This window comes from Drosophila subobscura, chromosome E, assembly GCF_008121235.1.
Source record: "Drosophila subobscura isolate 14011-0131.10 chromosome E, UCBerk_Dsub_1.0, whole genome shotgun sequence".
Taxonomy (NCBI): Eukaryota; Metazoa; Arthropoda; class Insecta; order Diptera; family Drosophilidae; genus Drosophila; species Drosophila subobscura.
This window is the reverse complement of record NC_048531.1, coordinates 11964333-11983099: the sequence shown is the minus strand read 5'-3', so window position 1 is coordinate 11983099 and position 18767 is coordinate 11964333. Positions and strand designations below refer to the sequence as shown.

Here is an 18767-nt window from a genome sequence, read left to right as displayed (position 1 = left end):
CGCTCAAATATACCGCCTGACATTTTAAATATACCTTTCAATGCTGAAAATATACCGTAACTTTACTTTTTTAATTAAATCATTGCAGGGATGATCGGATTTTGATCGCAGCTACGTTGCCACATTGATCAAAAGAAGGGATATCCTGGATTGAGGTAATTTTGGAAATCTCAGTCTCCAATCAATGCAATAGCAAGTCACTCTGTGTTTTAGATTTATCTCAACGAAATTTTGAACATGGGAATGTATCTAGATCTAGATATACATATGTATATATATAGAAATCATATTAAAAGGCTAAATACATGTCAGTCTAGGATAAAGTCATTGTTAATGTTTGAGAGCAGCTTTGAAAATAAATGGAAATAGGGTATGCACATACTATACATACTATACCTACCGGTTGACAAGCAACAAATTGTCAAATTCGTATCAATGAATTCCCACTCACCTAACGTTTTAAGCCTTGACCTTTTCAGTTTTAAACCCAATTTGAAAACATTCCAAGAAAAGAAAGTCGTGAAAACTAGCCAATCTTATGGAGCATTGATTGATAAATTGGATAAAATTATAATTTTAGCGCGGAGACTCCTAACTAGCTAGTAATATCAAATAGAACAACAAAATCGCGGAAAATAATTTAAGATTTACGGTATATTTACAGTATATTTGGAAAATGCAAGGGTATATTTTATCGATAATTCCGCGTTCACACTGGTAATGTTATCAAGAGGACCCCAAATGTCAACAAAACAAAAACTGCAATCCGCTTTGGGATTGCTGAAAAAGTACGAATGGCTTTTAAACTCCTACGTTCTGGTAAGAAGATTGTTAGAACTGTGCACAGTTTTATTAATTGACTGCTCCCCCCATAGGACTTTTATGTAGATGACCATTGGAGCAAGCTGCCGGCTAGTTGGCAACATCAACTGGAAGGCATTCCCCTGGAAATGTTTGAAGCGCTACTCCAAACAGATGACTGTGAAAGTGGTCCCAAAAACACGAGCATAGTTTGGCCACTGGAGGTGTTGGTGCTGCGTGAAGTCCTTCGCAGTCATTGCATTAGCCGGACACAGGAATATCAGCCCAAAGTTGGTAAACTCTAGCCATAGTCTGAGTGGGGTCTTGTTGTTAATCATCTCCTCACATGCAGGAGTCGATTCCTTGTCCGCTGCTTCGACATCACAAGCTGAAGCACCTGTTCATGAAACGTGTCAAGCCCAAGAAGCAGCATGAAATCACCCGAATGGCTGAGATTTGTGCCTTCAGCTGCCGGACGACACCAGTGGACTTTATTGTCGATTTCGGAGCAGGCGTTGGACACCTGGCACGCATTCTGGGCTATGGATATGGCATACAAGTCTGCTGTTTCGAGATGCAGCCCGAGCTGAATCAGCAAGCAGTGGCCATTGATGGGAAGCTGGAATCGATTGCAGCCAAGCTCACAGAAGCCAGCGGCTACAAGCGGCCAGTGCATCTTACTCAGCGTCTGGAGAGTAACACGCAACCGGCGCAATTCATTGCTGGGATCCGTGATGCCCTGCAACTGGCAGACGATGACTTTCGTTTTGGCATTGTAGGCCTGCATCCATGTGGGAACCTAGGGGCGACGTTGATGCGAATGTTTCTTGGGTGTACTCAGGCCAAGTTCCTGAATTTCGTGGGCTGCTGCTACCAGAAGATGACCACTCCAACAACGCATCCCCGGGTAGAGGTGCATGGCTATCCGTTGAGCTCGTTCCTGCAGTGCAAGCGAGCAACAGATACGCACCTCAGCTACGAAGCCAGGGAGATCTCTTGCCATGCCATGGAGGTGTACCGTGACCGCTTGCAGGCTGGTCAACATGACTATCTGAAAATACACTCGTTTCGGGCCGCCGCGGAACGCATTATCGTCCAGCAGTATCCCCATCTGCGACACTGTGCGCTCCGCAACGTTAAGCATGCCCCTGGCATGTCTTTCCAGGAGTAAGTGAGACCCATTGTTATCTTCATAATTCGATACCCAGGTGACCAGGTGTTCTGTAGTTATTTCCAGAAAGCCGTGCAGGGAACTCGATTTGAAACGCTAGATCCCCTGGTTCTGGGTATCGAGCAATGCACTGCAGACGTACAGCACTGGCAGCGGCTCGTTATCTTCTATACGCTTCGCCTGATGCTTGCGCCGCTCGTGGAAAGCATTATCCTCTATGATCGTGCTCTGTTCCTGTCTGAGAATGGTATCCTTGGAACTTTTTAAGTTGTATGTGATTCCCTAACAATTAAATTTCTTTCTTGCAGATTGTCTGGTTGAGCTTCAGGCTATCTTCGATCCCCGCCTATCGCCGAGAAACCACATATCCAGGGCTGTGAAAATGTCAGACGTCAGCAATAAATAAACCGCAGGCCTCATAAACCTAAAGTGGGTTTATCTTGAAGACTTCAAGTTATTTTTTATACGCTTTTATTACAGTAAAGATAAAGATATTATCATATGTCAGATACACTAAGTACTTAAAGTCTGTCTATATCGTTGAACGGATAGAGATTGGTGTTGCGTTCCTGGGTTCCTAATTGTAGTAGCCCTTCTCGGCGGCGGCCTCCACAATGGTGCGTATGGCGGTGAAGGCCTCGCTGGCCGTTGGCTGTATCTCCACGGCGGGGAGGATGAATAGGTCCTGGCTGTCGGGCGGACCGCGCAGCTCGAATGTATAGGCAATGGGAATGCCCGCCTCGGCATGCGCCCAGTCCATGCTGCCACCGCTCGAAGGATAGATGGTCTCGTAGAGACTCCCGCTGACATAGTCGCGTCCACTCTCCGCCTTGATGGCGGCCGCCGCCTTCTTGCCAAACTCCTGCAGATCGTCGTAGTTGGACACACGCTCCTTGGTGTATCCGTACGGGAACATGAGCATCTGCGAGTACGAATGCAGTGCGATGTACGTTTTGATCTGCTCCTTCTGGACATTGCTGCGTATGAACTGGAGCAGGCACTGGGTCTCCAGCTCGCTGCCGGCCGAGGGACCAGCAAAGTCATAGCGCGTAGGGTCACTGCTGGAGCCGGTGGAGTTCCAGTGATCGGGATAGTTGCGGTTCAGGTCTACGCCGCGGCAGGTGCCGAACAACTGACGATTCTTGCGCCACATGCGGTCATGCTCGAAGGTGTACTTGTAGCCGTCGGGATTCACGCAGGGAAATATGATCCAGTTGTAGTTCTTCGCCAGCCCCTGCACGCCAGCGTCCTGCGAGGTGAGCAGCTCATTGATGATGTACGTCGCCGTGGCCGGCGCAATCCACTCGCGAGCATGAATGCCGCTCTCAATGAAGATGGCCTTGTTCTCAGGATTGCTGGACAGCTTCAATCCCTTAATGGCGTGGCCCTGGGTACTGTTGCCCATGTCAAGTACGGTCAACAGATTGGGATACTGCTTTGCCATCGCATCCATCCAACCGTAGATGGTCTTCAGGTGGAAGAAATGCTGCCAGTCGTACTTCGTGGCATCAATGCTCTCGGGCAGCACCTCGCCCATATTGCGGTCGATCTTTTCCTGAAAATTGTACGTCTGCAAAGAGCCCAAATGTAAGTCTATGTACCGAATCGATCCAGCCGTAATGCCATACCAGAACGCGATGTTTCAACTTGTAGGTCTTCAGCAGATCGGCAAAGTCTGCCACCCGATGCGCCGCCACGAGAATGGACAACTTTTGGCCAATCTCGCGGGCATGGCCGATGAATGTGAGGCTGTCGCTCTGTTCCTCCAGCTTCTGGAACAACTCGATCTGCTCCTGGTTGTCAAACTGCACATTGTAGATGCGGTAATGGTCGTAGCGTGCCAGATCCGCCGGGGGCGCGGTGCCAGCGTCCAGCAGGCACTCTCCGTCGCCGCTTTCCAGTTTAATACCACTCGCTGCCATCGTCAGAATCGGAATGACTAACAACTGCGCGACGACTTGCCATGTTAGCATATTTATAATATTATTTCTGTTTTCCCCCTCCTCGGAATGTAGACTAGTTCACCGATGAGCGTGTGTGTGTGTGTGTGTGTGCAGGCCCAGAGAGTTTTTTTCTGTGTGTTGTTATCAACACTTGGCAAGCGGCTGGGCAGGCAACATATGCCTGTATGTATGCGCTTGTGAGGGTGCGGGTGTGGGCAAACCAGATCCGTCACAGCTGTAGGCTAATCCGGGAAATCAGGAGAGAGTTGCAGATATGTTTCGCTGTTCGTTTCATTTATTGTTTCATGGAAAATGTGCCACTTAATCCTAGGTACTGCAAATGGTTTTGCACATATTTTATTCCCCCCTCAGGTAATGTGGAACTACTTTACTTCTTCTTGCCTCGACCCAGGGTCAGAGTGGCTAGGTGGCTGCTGCCATTGGAGAGCTGCTGCTTGCGGCGCTGCAACTCCTGGCACTCCTCCTCCAGCAGGCGGCGAGCCTCCTCCAGGTGGGTCTTCTCCTCCAGATGCTCCCTCTTGAGGCACTCGAATTTGGTGTGCAGCTCCTTCTCGGTGTCTTTCAGCTCGTTCTCTTTCTGCTTGACGCGCTGCACAAACATTTGGCGCACTTCCTCCTCCTTGGCCTGCAGACAGGCCAAGTGATTGGTGCGCTTCGTCTCGAATGTCTGCTGGAAAGACACCGGCTTGTTGTTGCTATCCACGTCCACAAATCCCATCTGCTGCAGCCGCCGCTGACGATAGAGCTCATAGTGCCGCGTGTGAGTCAGCTCTCGCAGATCCTCCATGTTGGTGCGTATGAGCATTTCCCGCAGCTTTACAAAGTCGCAGTGAGCCTCGTTCTCGATATGCACCGTGCCCCAGGGATACTGGCGCGCGCGAATCATCTTGCTGCCGACCTTCACGAACTCGGTGCTGCCGACGACAGCGAAGGGAACATGGGTGTTCATCGAGTCGTTCGACTTGGACGCCGTCTCGTCGTCAATGGGGAACTCGTAGATGTTAACTTTGTTGTCGCGTAGCTCGGCGAGAATCCTCGCCTTGAAGCCTTGAAGCTCTGACTTGGATATGGTGTCCGCCTTGGCTATGACCGGTATAATGTTGACCTTGGTGTCCAGCTGCTTCATGCACACCAGATCCATCGATTTTAGGCCATGCCCGGTCGGGCAGATGAAGTAGAGACAAACGTGGACGCGCCCGTCATGGGCGGTGGCCAGCGATCGCTGGATCTTGAGCTCCTCCTGCAAGTAGGACTCAAACTGCGAGTCCACATATTCTACGAGCGCCTTGTAAGAATCCTCCTTGTTGACCTGGTCGCCGTAGCCAATCGTGTCGCAAATGGTAAGCTTCAGCCGAACGTTGCTCTCCTGCAGCTCGTAGGTGTGGGCCTTCAACTTGACATTGGGCAGGTTGTGGCTGCTGGGCGTCGACCCAAAGCTGGTATTGAACAAGGTGTCCATCAAGGTTGACTTTCCCAGGGCCGTCTCGCCAATGCACATGATGTTGAAGCTGAAGCCGTTCTGCACGCTTTTATTGACCAGTTGGTCGGGCAGAGTGTCGAAACCCACATGGCCCCCAAGTTTGAGTTGTCGCGGAACTGCCACAGATGCTTTTTCCGTTGCTACATGCACCATTTCGTCTGTGTTTTGGAACTATGTCTCCCAATATCTGGCCGCTCTCCTTTTATATGATTAGATGGCCACTTTTCCAGAACAGCAACCCGTCAGACTAATCACCCATCGGGATTCCCAGCATCTGCTCCGATAATGAGAGTTTAATTCCTTTTTACCTGTCTGCAGTTTACCTGAGTTACTTTGAATTCGGATTTTGAGAGCACCCACATTTTCCCTCCAAAAAGGTTACATCGAGAAAGATGAGTTGCATTGCCGATATTTGTACTATCGGTGCGCTACTTTCCACTCATCGCCACAGGTCCATCCCTATCGCATACAGCATTTCCCCGACCATTATATGAAAAATGCAAATACAAATTTGTAAAATATAAGGTCATAAGGTATACACTCCGATAAAAAAGAGTATTTATACTAAGCGAAATAGATTCTTAAATCGGATTAAACTATTGTTTCAGTGTGAAAGTTATTTGCAAGCTGGTAATATCAAATAGAACATCAAAATAGAGGAATATGATTTAAGACTACGGTATATTTTTAAGATGAGAAGGTATATTTTGGTATATTTTGAAGGGTCTGAAGGTATATTTGTTCGATATTTCCGCGGTCACACTATTTGCATTGCCGATATTCGGGATATCGGTGCGCTACTTTCCACTCATCGCCACTCAGTCCATCCTTATCGCATACAGAATTCAAATATAATAAAATAGAAGCTCATAAAGTATACACTCCGATAAAAAAAGTATTTATATTAAGCCAACTAGATTCTTCAATCGGATTAAATTATTGTATCAGTGTTAAAAGTCTTTGCACGCTGGTAATGTCAAATAGAACATCAAAATCGAGGAATATGATTAAGACGGTATATTTACGGTATATTTTTAAAATGAGATGGTATATTTTGGTTTATTTTTGATCGTCTGAGGGTATATTTGATCTATACTCCGCGGTCACACTATTTGCAATGCCGATATTCGGGATATCGGTGCGCCACTTTCCAATCATCGCGACTCAGTCCATCCCCATCGCATACAGAATTTGCAACGCCGCAGAAAACAGAAAATTAACTTTTAGTGGTTTGTTCTACCGACGAATTGCTTAAAGTTAATATATATTTTAAGTTGAAAGTGAAAATAGTGGTAAGGACATACTGGGCAAACCGAATTTCTTTTCGGCATGCTCACGGCAAACATGTGAAGAATTTTTTCTTTGTCGCTGGCGGCCGCCATTTTTTTTTCGTCACTGTCGGTCTCGTCTTTCTTTTTTTCACCAATGGGCACTTTTACGATGCAACGAATTGGTTAATACGGTGGCAATTCATTACTTAGCTTTCAATTCGCTCTGTTCTTGGCCATCTTGCAGACTTAGTCACGAGAAAAAGTTCTCAGGCAGCCCCATAATTGCAAGAGCATAACGCACCCGCTCATGAGTAGTCATAGAGACGGACCCGGAGCTGAACTCGATCGCATCACAGTCAAAATCCACAACATGAAACGCAGCGCCTCGCGCTCCCCAGGCCCTGGACCAGGCAGAGGCAACCTGCCTCCCAGAAACTCTAGGAGTATGGGACGTGGCTACGACAACGGCAGCGGAGTGCCGGGCGACTCCCCCGAACGCATCTCTCCGGAGCGCATGCGACGCCGCTTGGATCGGTCGCCGAGCCCACGTGGCCGCTACGGATCGCCTCATCGGGAGCAGTACATGCGTGGGCCGCCGTCTGCAGAGCGCCCTGCCGCTTACAAGGTTTTGTGTGTGAGTGCACTGCCCCCCAAGGCACCGGACGAGTTCGTCGAGGAGACGCTGTACCGCGAGTACAAGAAATTCGGCGACTTTAGTGTGCGCATTGCGCACGATCTCGATGAGCGGGTGGCCTATGTGTGCTTCCGCACACCCGACGATGCTCGTGAGGCGAAGCATCACAAGCCACGCCTGATCATTTACGACAAAATGGTGATGGTAGAGCCGGTGTACAAATCGATTCCACGGCCCGACTACAGGTATGAGTCGCTAGCTCTAAGCTGTAGCTATTTCCCGTGAGCAATTACCAATATCTGATCAATTTACAGACCACGCGGACACTCTATCTCGCCGCCGGACTACGAACGTTACCACTACTCGCGGTCGCCCATGGGGCCAGGTGGGCCAATTGACCACCGCCGTCCTCCGATTGATCCGTACGATCGTTACGGGCCACCACATATGCATCCACATGCGGTGCATCCGCGCGAGTACCGTCCCATGCACCACGAGTATCCTCATCCCCCGCGCGGTCCTCCGATGCACCGTGGCCATCCGCATCATCTGCACGGCCATCCACCGCCCCATCAGTATGTTCCCATGAGGCCCATGGCCCCGCGGGCTCCGCATGTTCCGTACGAGAAGCCAGAGAGCAAAAAGGATAAGTTTCCCAACTATCTGCACCACGTGCAGCCCGAGGATGATCCGCTCTCGACGCGCACCCTCTTCGCCGGCAATCTGGAAGTGACCATAGCAGACGATGAGCTGCGTCGCATCTTCAGCAAGTACGGTGTGGTCGATGACATCGATATAAAGCGGCCACCGCCTGGAACCGGCAACGCGTTCGCCTTTGTGCGCTACCAGAATCTTGACATGGCTCATCGGGCCAAAATCGAACTATCCGGACAGTACATTGGCAAGTTCCAGTGCAAGATTGGCTACGGCAAAGTGACACCAGCTACACGCATGTGGATCGGCGGACTGGGTGCCTGGACGTCGGTGACACAGATTGAGCGCGAGTTCGACCGCTTCGGCGCTATCAAGAAGATCGAATATCAAAAGGGAGAACCCTACGCGTACATACAGTATGAGACAGTGGAAGCAGCCACTGCAGCGGTCAAGGAGATGCGCGGCTTCCCTCTGGGCGGTCCGGAGCGCAGGCTGCGTACTGACTTTGCAGAGCTTCCAGGAGCCACACCAGCGGCACCGTTCAAGACCTCCAAGCCGCCGTACGATGAGAGTGCTCTAGAGTATCGCCGCCCGGAGTACGATCCTTACTATGAGGAGGCACCTGTTTATGCTCCTCGGGGCGGCTATTCCCCCTATCCGCCGCGTGGCGGTTACCGCGGTCGTGGCGGCTATCGTGGACGTGGTCGCGGCATGTATCACTATCACAACGATGTGCACAGGCCTCCACACCCTGGCTCGCTGGGCGGAGGGCCCTCGTCGGTGCCACCACCAGGCGGAGCGGATGATGAGTGGCGTCGTCCACCGGGCGAATCGTACGATCGGACAGCGCGTTCAATTTCACGCGAACCTGGCGTTGAGCGTTCCCGCTCCCGTTCGCCCCTCAAGCGTGGACGTTCTCCAGGCTCCGACTCGGACACATCGACGCGTCGCAACGATGCACTCGGCACGGCCACCACAGTGCCAGAAGTGGCGCGCAAGTGCGGCACGGTATGGACAGGAGCGCTAATTCTAAAGAGCTCTCTCTTCCCGGCAAAGTTCCATTTGACAGACGGCGACACGGACATCGTAGAGTCTCTGATGCGGGACGAGGAGGGCAAGCACAACCTCCGCATCACCCAGAGGCTGCGCCTAGATCCTCCCAAGCTGGATGATGTGCAGAAGCGCATCGCCTCCTCATCGGCACATGCCATCTTCATGGGTCTGGCCGGATCCACGGTGGACACCAATTGCGATGACACAAGCGTTCAGACGCGTCCACTGCGCAACCTTGTGTCCTACCTGAAGCAAAAGGAGGCGGCTGGTGTGATCTCCTTGCTGAACAAGGAGACCGAGGCGACAGGAGTTCTGTATGCCTTCCCCCCCTGTGACTTTTCCACAGAGTTGCTGAAGCGCACATGTGTCAGCCTCACCGAGGAAGCCCTCAAGGAGGATCATCTCGTCATTGTTGTGGTGCGCGGTGGCACGGCCTAAGTTGGATGGGGCAGGGATGGGGGAGAAGAGCGAAAGTGCTGGACAAACTGCGAGGTAAAAGCTATCCACAGGGCTCTATGGAGTAAACTCCCCATCACAACGTAACTATTAAGTAGAGAACCTAATGTATCTAAGAGTCCCTTAGATGGGGGAGACGACATACACGCAAGGGTCGTGTATGTGGTGGACATCAAGACATACAGACATCCTAGACATCACACATCCATACACATAAAACACATTCGATTCACTTGGCCATAGACATATGTTATACACCCATGCACCGCCCCCGTAGAGAAGACCCGGAGAATCGAAAAGACATCCCCCATTACCAGTAATAGTACCAGTACCAGTAACAGTAACACCCCATAACCCCAATTAATTAATCAATTATTGTTCTTTTTGCAGTTCTTTGAGAGGCGACCTGATCCCTTATGGTTTCTTAAGAGCTCTCTCAATGTGTTAGTGACAGTGTACAGTTGTGCTTAAAAAGTTTGTGGAACAAAAACCACAGGAAAAGTTTTTAAATTTCTATCTGAAACTAAAGAGTTAACTTCTTTTTTTTTTAATTTGTAATTATATTTCATAAAGTGTCTAATTTCAGTATGAAACTCAAGATATCTATCCCCTGCGAAACCATTCAGAAAATGTTCAACGAGTGCAAACCAAAAAAAAGAAAGTTTTGTGTTTTTTTATAAAATTCATCCCCATTTCGAGTTGTGTTATTTTCAATATCCGGCTATGGAAAGTTATAGTTTAAGAACTTAAAACAACAAGTGCGACAAGTGTGCACCCTTATTATCAGTCTGATTTGTCGACATTAGATTCGACCAACGGCAGATTTTATTTCTGAAGAAGAAGATGGTAAAGTGTCCTCCGAGTTGATGTCGTTGCCTTTGTGCTTGGTGCTTGGTGCAGTGCAGCAGTTTCTCCCTGTGCAAAAAGTGTTTTAAATAAAACAATTATTTGAATTGTTACATTAGAATTGGTGGCCTGTTGCCTTCAGCTTCACTAGAATCTCCTTGAGGCTTGCTTGGCTTGGTGCGCCTGCTGTGGTGAGTGAGGTGTGAGGTGTGGTGTGGTGAATCTTGTGCTGTATTCGGTCCTTTCTGGACCTGGACCCATGTTCTTCATCCGATCCGATCCCGTTCAGATCACCTTCCATCCGAATAGAGAACGTCGTGTAGCATTCGCTCAAAAGTGTTTTCGCTGTTTGAATGGGTTTGGCGATTGTTACATTGGTTCTCTTGTGGTTGCTCTCAACAACAAAGTGGTGTGGTGTGGTGTTTCGATTATTAATTCTACAAAAGTACATTCATATATGATTTGGCGTTTCTGTGTGTTCAAGTGTCCATTCCAAGAGCCGGAACAAAAATCTATGCTGCATATTATGAAATATATGTATGTATATCCATAGCTATAGTTAATAGCTTCCCCAGAAACAAAAGTGCATGTGTATGTGTATGCGTGCGTTGTCAAATAAAATATCAATAGAGAGAGGGAGAGAGAGATACGTATTTATTGAAAAATTCAAAAATAAACCTTGGAATGTGTACCCTCAGAGATAGTTGTACCGAGTAAAAATAACAAATAATTCAAGTTGAAAGCATTATATACCAAAAGGATTAAATAACTATAAAAATATTCCCATGCTATGCTTCAGAAAATATTACAAAACAATTGTCTATTATACTGATACTTAAATAAAATATAATCGTCAACTATCTATCAATATGTGTTCAAAGAATTTCTGTGCAAACAAAAAGTGAGTTCTAGTGCCGTCGTGATGCAGTGCAACGATCCAATCCAATGAAGGAAGGTAATAATCCATGCCATGGATATGACACTAATGTTTGATTTAATAATAACAATTCAAGTTCAATCGTAATAAATATAAAATGTTGTGCAGATAGCATAATATGTGGGTTGCTCAACCTTATATGTGACGAATCCATCCTTTTCAGCATCCCACAAGAAGTTGACCATCGAGTAGAGGCCCTGCATCAGACTCTCGCCTACAGTGACGAGTACTATGTAGCGATATCTGTGGTAAGGCAGACGGATCAGTATTATAAATAAGATTGGGGAGGCTGTAGACGTTACCTGTCGTAGTTCATTAATTTAATGCGATTTTTGATCTCCTCACTGATTTGGGCTGCCATGTGCAGCGAGTGCTTTGGGTGGAACGTGTACTCATCGTTGTAGTGCTTGTTCATCACCGCCTTCATGATTATTTCCACCTGCTCCTTGTTCAGTGGATTTTTGGGCTCCAGGCGATAGGTGGGCATATAGCGCATTGTGGGCTGTCAGCGGAGAGGAGCGTTATGAGGAGGAGGACCAGATTCAGTGGATCTACAATAACTTACTTTCGGCTGCTGTCCCATGCCCAAGGGGCTGGTCACGCCCCCACTGTGAGATTGGCGCTGGCTGCCAGTCTGTCTCTGCATGGTGGCGGAATGAAACAACACATTAGTTCTAGATTAGACATGTGCCCAAACCCAAACCCTCGGCACTGCACAACACAACACATACAAATCCAAATCCCTATCCCAAAAGTGACGCCTGCTCTGGCCTGGATATGCGTGACTGTGCCAAATTTCGTCCAGTAAATGCATTCCCATGTTCACATTTCGTTACAAGCATCAATTCATTAAAAAGACATCAAATACCCATGGAATCATAATGGCAAAATCAATCGTGTACCTTCTCACGCTCCTGGCCCAGGCAGAGGGTAACCAGACCCGACCAGTTCTTGGCTGCAGAGTCGGCCATTTCGGTTGAGCGCCTGGCGTGCCGTCAATATTGGAATCGAGTCGAGTACGTCGCGGTTAACCATAAAACCACAAATGATTAGCCATTCCCAGCATGACAAAGTGCCGCATGTCGCCGTGGCAATGCCCCGAGTCATTGTTGAATCAATAAATGGCACACAAAAAATATGCCCCCAATCCGATGTGGATTTGTGCCACTTGGCAGCCGACAGCCGAACTTACCTCTCCCTTGGCCGCTTTGTCCTTGCCCTCCTTGTCCTTGTCTTTTCCCTTGCCAGTTTTCTCCTTGGCAGTAGCAGTAGCAGCAGTGGGAGGCGTAGACGCTTTATCCTCCTCATTGGCAGCGGTAGCCGCATGCCCATCCTCTTTGGAAGCGTCTGGAGACTCGGACATTATCCGAATGTTGTTTAAATTTTTTTTTTTTAATACGAAATAATATTAAATGGGAAGCCCTTGTCACTACAAATAAAGTTACAAGTTTAGATACGACGAAGACAGAATTCCGGAGATGTGGGATAGCCTGCTAAGATTCTAGGATTTCATAACTTGAAATGATGTTAAACTAAATCTTGTTCCAAGTAAGTGGGTTTGTTCATCAGACGAGATGCGGTATTCCAGAGCATTCCTTGACATCAAAGCGAAGCCGTCCCGCCCTCTCCCTTTGGGGATATTCTCTCCTTATATGTAAATCTCGAGTTTAGATCCGATTACAACGGCAAATTACTTTACACTTTATTCGGTTTGCAATAATTGTTTGGGGGAAGTGGATTGCGGTTAGGTGTTGGATGTTAGGTATCGCGTTTCGTTTGTCTTTAAGTATCGTTAAACATAATGTATACACAGTCAGTAGAGTAGACAATAACACACTTATACATGCATACATGCCATACATATGGTATGATGCATGAAGTTACAAGTTTATCTTAAGTTTTTGTGCTCTAAGGGTGAATCCGTTGGGTATGTTATGCTATGGGCCATACTACAAAACATCGAGTACACGTATATACACACACATATTCAAATACGTACACATTATTCTGATTATATATAATATGGATAATTACACACATAGTAAATTCTCTATAAAAAGACGGGGGAAAACAATAGTCATGCAAGACTCTGGGCTACCTTTGCTTGTCCTTCGTTTGCGAGTCCATGACTCCGTGGGTATGTATAGAGACTTTAACGAACAGTTGAGTGTTTTTGAAACACTCGTGGCTCTTCGAAAACCAAAACTCAAGTAAGATACAAAATTTCTACTAAAAATTGGCGATCCCATAAAAACGCATGTGTGTTGGTGTGGAGACAGAGAGATAGAGAGAGCACAACACTGAGGAACAAGTTCTTAGACATCTAACATCAATGTATTGTACGAAAGTAACCCTTGGGTTGGGTTTTTATAAAAGATATTTGTTTAGATAGCATCGTCCGTGGTGCAAATTTTGGTGCAGACTTATGTATATGTATGTAAATATTGGAAAGTTTTACATTTCTCTGTATGTCATTTGTTTTTCAGATTTCAGTTTTCTGTTTTTGGTTTTTTGTTTCTTTTGATATTCATTTCGTACCAAAGTCAGTTTCAGTCGTGTAGTGGACACATTTAAGTAAAGCTTTTGTTGCGATACGGAGCCTGTTTTGGGATTCGTTAGACCGCTTCGCAATGTGTTGTGACTCGTAACATTCATATAGTATAAATAGATCCCTTTAGCTGATTATTTGTACGAGTATGCTATAAATAGTGGACACATATTGTAGGCTGTAATTATAATATATGTATAATCAGTGGGTTTCGTAAAGACAAGTAGTGTTAGGCTGGATTGTTTCTCTGGGTATGCTAAGCGTAGCGATAGATCGATCGATTTTTTCTCATTTCTTTCATCTGCCGCCCGGCGTGCGTGTCGTGTTTCTCAATATGCATCTAAAAATGTAGCTTTCGAAATTCAATTGGGTTTTATATATTGATTTTTGATGGCACGGTTATTTCATAACGCCACATTTGGTCCAAATTTTAACATTTATAAATCTCGATTTTCCTGCTCATCGTTTCCTGCCTAGTCGTTTGATCGCACTTTGCGCAGGGAGCCGCGATTGAATTTGCAAATAGACTCGAGCAGTGCGGAGCGCGTCAGTCCGTCGCCTTCGCCTTCAGCGGCTTCAGGATCCTCTGCCAGCATATTGGGGGTGGAGGACTGCCTTTCCACCGATCCAGACGCCGATGTGGATGCACTGCCTGCAGGTGGGTCCCGCCGGTAGATCGAGCCAAATGGTGGGGCCGGTGTAGGCGGTGGGGCTGCGAGGAATACGAAACAGCATATCAGTGGGGTAAGTATGAGGAGATACAGCAAGCTAACTATCAATTTTAAGGTGTGGACGACAGAGATAACTACATTTGAGGGCGGCCAGAGTGGGTTCTTCAGGAGTGCTGTCGGAGCGGTTGAAGGAGTCTGCCGCGTTTAGCCCACTAGCTGCCAGGGTGCTGGATGAAGCGGTCGCTGCAGTTGCAGTCGCAGCCGCAAGCGACAAGCGTCCGTTGTTCGTTTGCAGTGAACCTTGCTGCTTTAGCTTGGACTGTTTGTGCTCTAGTTTCTAGATATAAGCGTTAAATGTTTCAATAAACGAAAAAGAGAAATCAAAAGTGTTCGTTAAATTGCTGTGAGAGGAAGGAGCTACGTGAGATGCTAGATATTGATAACTAACTGCTTTCTGCTTGGACTTGCGCTTCTCCTCCTCCGAGCTCATCAGCTCCTGCACACGCACAATCCTCTTCTGGTTCTTCACCGACTTTTGCTCGTCGCGCAGCCGATTCTCCGTTTTTATGGCTGCCTGCTTCAGCAGCTCTTTGGCGTTTAAGGACAATTTGAAGTGTGGCTTTTCGGTGTTAGCCCCACCGGCAGCAGCTGCCTCACCCGTCGATGCGTATTGTGTAAAAAAACGGTGACCAATCAGTTGCTCCAGTGTTGGGAGGCCAGTTTTGCAAGCCTCCTTGGAGAGAATGCTCTCCAACAAACATTCTGCCAAAGGAAATCGCTTAAATAAAGAAACCACAGCAGGACTTATGACTTACTTAGCGTCTCGGGGCATTCTGTGATTTGTCGCACCACCGACTCTTGAAGGGGATAGCCCATGGTCATTTCGAACAGGACATGACCGAAGCAGTACACGTCCACCGTCTCCATGGTATGAATCTTGCTGTGCTGCATGAAGAATGGCCGATAGAATGCCGGCACGCCCAGCAGTTGATTCTCAATGTCCAACAACTTGACACAATCGTCCAAAATAACTATATTCCCGGAATGTAGGTGGCCTGCAGCAGTGGAAACTATTATATTAGAAACTGCGCGACCAGGCGGGTCAGTACTCAACCCACCGTAGGCATAGCCCTTGGAATGCAAAAATATGAGAGCCTCCAAGATCTGCCTGCCGTAGGTGGCCACTTGCTTCATGGAGAGTGCAGTGCGTCCCTTCGGATTGCCGTACTTGCTCAGGAAGGGGTTCTTTGGGTTCGTGGCCATGCACAGCACATCCTTGAGGGTGCCATGCTTGTGGAATCTGAAAGAGAAGCACGCAAAAGGTAATCCAAACGCTCTACAATATACCCAACCCGTTTTTCAGTTTTACTTTCTGATGACGAGACATCCGCTTTCGGTGTGGCCGGCCAGGATAACTGGCTCGATGTGCTGATGCTGGAGGCCCATCAGACTCTTCAGAATGCCGGTCATCTCCTTCTCTTCGATAAACTTGTCCGGTCCAGCCTCGAGCCATTCCGCCACCATCTCGGCATTGGGGTCATACGAGCCACCATCCATGGAATGGCCGCTGCCATTGCTGCTGCTGCCGGCGGCGAAGTGCTTGCTCTGATGCGTCTGCGAGCCGCTCTTCACCAACTTGTTGCTGCCCTTCTCCGGCGGCTTGGGCGTCACCTTAAAGTAGTGCTTGCGTAGACGCCAGCCTATGGCACCCATTGTGGCACCCAGGGCCCACGCCGAATCGTTGCGCAGGCAGAACATTGCATTCTGCACAGCATGGTCTGTAATGAGTTATTGGAACTGTTTAATATATGTCAACCGGTAATGTGGTATAGGATATGGTGTTACCATGAAATGATTGCGAATAGCTCTCGGGGTCAACGAAGCGCTTCGCTGGCAACGATGATGCCAATATGGGATTCATTAGTACAGCGTTTATGTATACTTGCAGTGCTTGCTTTCGTTCAGCTACAAACTCCGGGCGCATATTACCGAAGATGCGCTTGCGAGGCAACGGCAGCTCAATGCCAGAGATGCGTAGACACTTGTCCAGCTTGTCGAAGTCATTGTAGCGGCGCAGAACGTTCCAGGAGTTTTCTGTGGTCGGCCCCCTTTGCACACGCAGCAAGTACTCCTGCAGTCAGATAAACAGACAGACAGACATGCACATGCACATACATTACGGGATACATACATATTATCATTCGCATGAAATCATCAACAATTATTGATTTTTCTTGGGTGCCCCCAGGAAAAGTTTTCGCACTGCTGCTCCCACTCACCGTATGCCCGTCGACCTCCTCGACTGTGGTTATCTCGCAGCTCAGCGCTTGGGTGTCATCAATGGGCAATTTTCGTTCATATCTGCTCGCAAAAATTGCCATTGGTTGTATCTGGATACATTTTCTCTTCCAATCAGCTCGGACCAGCCACTCTACGAAACGATATGTTTTGTGTGTATATGTGTGTATAGTAGATTGTCGCCACCCTTTATTGATTGCACGTACAATTATAGTTAAACTTTACAATTTAGCACATAGACCTAATCGCGTTTTCTAGGATTTTCTATTGTTAATAAACTGTTTTTTCACTGTTTACTAGAGCTGCAAAAACATCGATGCTTTTATAGCCGTGCGATGTATCGATGTTTCCTTTTATCATCGATAAGACTGTGTTACGGACAATCGATTAGTTGCGTTGTTGTTGTTTTAGTGCGAAATCTTAATATTAATAAAATAAGCTAGCTGCATCCTCAAAAATGGGCATTTCGACGGCTATCCTGCGCAACCAGTTGATGAGCCTGATCAACTTCACCGGCACACACAAGGACCAGGCGGACAAGTACCGCCAGCTGCTGAAGACCGTCCTGTCGAACACCGGACAAGAATTGATCGATGCGTTGAGACTCTTTGTTGAGGCAATTGTCAATGAGCATGTCAGCCTGGTTATCTCGCGACAGATCCTGAACGATGTGGGCGTTGAGCTGAGCAAGCTGCCAGATGATCTCTCTAAGCAGCTGTCGCACTTCACACTGGAGAAGGTCCATCCACGCGTCATTTCGTTTGAAGAACAGGTTGCCGGCATCCGCTTTCATTTGGCGAATATCTACGAGCGGAACCAGCAGTGGCGCGATGCTGCCACTGTGCTAGTCGGCATACCCTTGGAGACTGGCCAAAAGCAATACTCCGTCGAGTGCAAATTGGGCACCTACTTGAAAATAGCCCGACTCTACCTGGAGGACAATGACTCCGTGCAGGCCGAGCTGTTCATTAATCGAGCCTCGCTGCTGCAGGCCGAGACTAACTCCGAGGAACTCCAGGTGCGTATAAACTGTGTACTAGTGCTAGGCGCTTCGTTGACACTTGCAATTTTCTTGCCAGGTGCTGTATAAAGTGTGCTATGCTCGCGTGCTCGACTACCGGCGCAAATTTATTGAGGCTGCACAACGCTACAACGAGCTCTCCTACCGCAAAATCGTCGACCAGGGCGAGCGCATGACGGCGCTGAAGAAGGCGCTTATCTGCACCGTTTTGGCCTCGGCCGGACAGCAGCGTTCTCGCATGCTGGCCACACTTTTCAAGGACGAGCGCTGCCAGCACCTGCCCGCCTACGGCATCCTAGAGAAGATGTACTTGGAGCGCATCATTCGACGCTCGGAGCTGCAGGAGTTTGAGGCCCTACTGCAGGAGCACCAGAAGGCTGCCACACCCGATGGCTCGTCCATTCTGGATCGCGCTGTCTTCGAGCACAACCTGTTGTCGGCCAGCAAGCTGTACAACAACATCACATTTGAGGAACTGGGTGCACTGCTGGACATACCTGCGGCCAAGGCGGAAAAAATCGCATCTCAGATGATCACCGAGGGTCGTATGAACGGGCACATTGACCAGATCTCTGGGATTGTGCATTTCGAGAATCGCGAACTACTGCCACAATGGGATCGTCAAATCCAGTCGCTCTGCTATCAAGTCAATTCCATCATAGAGAAGATAGGTGTCGCCGAGCCCGAATGGCTTGATAAACTGAACTGAAAGAGATTCCAGCTACTCTGCTCTCCCCACTGAAATTCTCCACTTCATCTCATCATCATCAAAACGTCTGCATCCAAGGCGAAAACACCAAGAAGACCCCTCCCGCGAACTGAACCCAAACCCAAACCGAACCGAAACCCAACCCATTGCAAGCGAAGCATTTCAGAAACGTTTCACCTGTGCTGCGATAGATTTCATTTTTAATTTACGAAATAAATGAAATTATGTACATTATCGATCCTGTGGACTCGAG

General features: G+C 48.0%; 7 protein-coding genes across 8 annotated transcripts; 3 read left to right on the top strand and 4 right to left on the bottom strand.

Annotated features, from left to right (window-relative positions):
* Positions 1 to 721: 721 nt before the first annotated feature.
* Positions 722 to 2492, top strand: LOC117891486 (protein RRNAD1). Of its 2 annotated transcripts, XM_034796966.1 has the most exons (5): positions 722 to 819; positions 876 to 1091; positions 1154 to 1968; positions 2029 to 2219; positions 2281 to 2492. In XM_034796966.1, exons 1-5 carry the CDS (start codon positions 742 to 744, stop codon positions 2376 to 2378), a joined length of 1398 nt encoding a protein of 465 aa, XP_034652857.1. In that variant the 5' UTR covers positions 722 to 741; the 3' UTR covers positions 2379 to 2492. The 2 variants fall into 2 exon arrangements, with proteins under 2 accessions (XP_034652857.1, XP_034652858.1); XM_034796967.1 differs by lacking the exon at positions 722 to 819 and having other exon boundaries at positions 957 to 1095.
* LOC117891488 (zinc carboxypeptidase) lies at positions 2427 to 3934 on the bottom strand. Its single transcript, XM_034796969.1, has 2 exons — positions 3601 to 3934; positions 2427 to 3542 (listed from the first exon to the last, which is right to left on the bottom strand). The coding sequence occupies exons 1-2, from the start codon at positions 3892 to 3894 to the stop codon at positions 2550 to 2552; spliced, it is 1287 nt and encodes a 428-aa protein (XP_034652860.1). The 5' UTR covers positions 3895 to 3934; the 3' UTR covers positions 2427 to 2549.
* Positions 3935 to 4188: 254 nt separating this feature from the next.
* On the bottom strand, positions 4189 to 5794 carry LOC117891489 (septin-2). The gene has a single exon (XM_034796970.1). The coding sequence runs from the start codon at positions 5567 to 5569 to the stop codon at positions 4304 to 4306; it is 1266 nt and encodes a 421-aa protein (XP_034652861.1). The 5' UTR covers positions 5570 to 5794; the 3' UTR covers positions 4189 to 4303.
* Positions 5795 to 6551: 757 nt separating this feature from the next.
* Positions 6552 to 10437, top strand: LOC117891483 (RNA-binding protein spenito). Its single transcript, XM_034796963.1, has 3 exons — positions 6552 to 6708; positions 6932 to 7566; positions 7636 to 10437. The coding sequence occupies exons 2-3, from the start codon at positions 6995 to 6997 to the stop codon at positions 9464 to 9466; spliced, it is 2403 nt and encodes an 800-aa protein (XP_034652854.1). The 5' UTR covers positions 6552 to 6708; positions 6932 to 6994; the 3' UTR covers positions 9467 to 10437.
* An 868-nt stretch (positions 10438 to 11305) lies between these two features.
* LOC117891491 (tctex1 domain-containing protein 2) lies at positions 11306 to 12683 on the bottom strand. Its single transcript, XM_034796971.1, has 4 exons — positions 12460 to 12683; positions 11833 to 11907; positions 11570 to 11769; positions 11306 to 11510 (listed from the first exon to the last, which is right to left on the bottom strand). Exons 1-4 carry the CDS (start codon positions 12628 to 12630, stop codon positions 11345 to 11347), a joined length of 612 nt encoding a protein of 203 aa, XP_034652862.1. The 5' UTR covers positions 12631 to 12683; the 3' UTR covers positions 11306 to 11344.
* A 261-nt stretch (positions 12684 to 12944) lies between these two features.
* On the bottom strand, positions 12945 to 17066 carry LOC117891484 (PX domain-containing protein kinase-like protein). The gene is made up of 8 exons (XM_034796964.1): positions 16766 to 17066; positions 16332 to 16617; positions 15856 to 16264; positions 15605 to 15786; positions 15302 to 15541; positions 14935 to 15248; positions 14625 to 14823; positions 12945 to 14527 (listed from the first exon to the last, which is right to left on the bottom strand). The coding sequence occupies exons 1-8, from the start codon at positions 16865 to 16867 to the stop codon at positions 14289 to 14291; spliced, it is 1971 nt and encodes a 656-aa protein (XP_034652855.1). The 5' UTR covers positions 16868 to 17066; the 3' UTR covers positions 12945 to 14288.
* Positions 17067 to 17150: 84 nt separating this feature from the next.
* LOC117891613 (COP9 signalosome complex subunit 4) lies at positions 17151 to 18748 on the top strand. Its single transcript, XM_034797150.1, has 2 exons — positions 17151 to 17802; positions 17864 to 18748. The coding sequence occupies exons 1-2, from the start codon at positions 17242 to 17244 to the stop codon at positions 18512 to 18514; spliced, it is 1212 nt and encodes a 403-aa protein (XP_034653041.1). The 5' UTR covers positions 17151 to 17241; the 3' UTR covers positions 18515 to 18748.
* Positions 18749 to 18767: the final 19 nt, after the last annotated feature.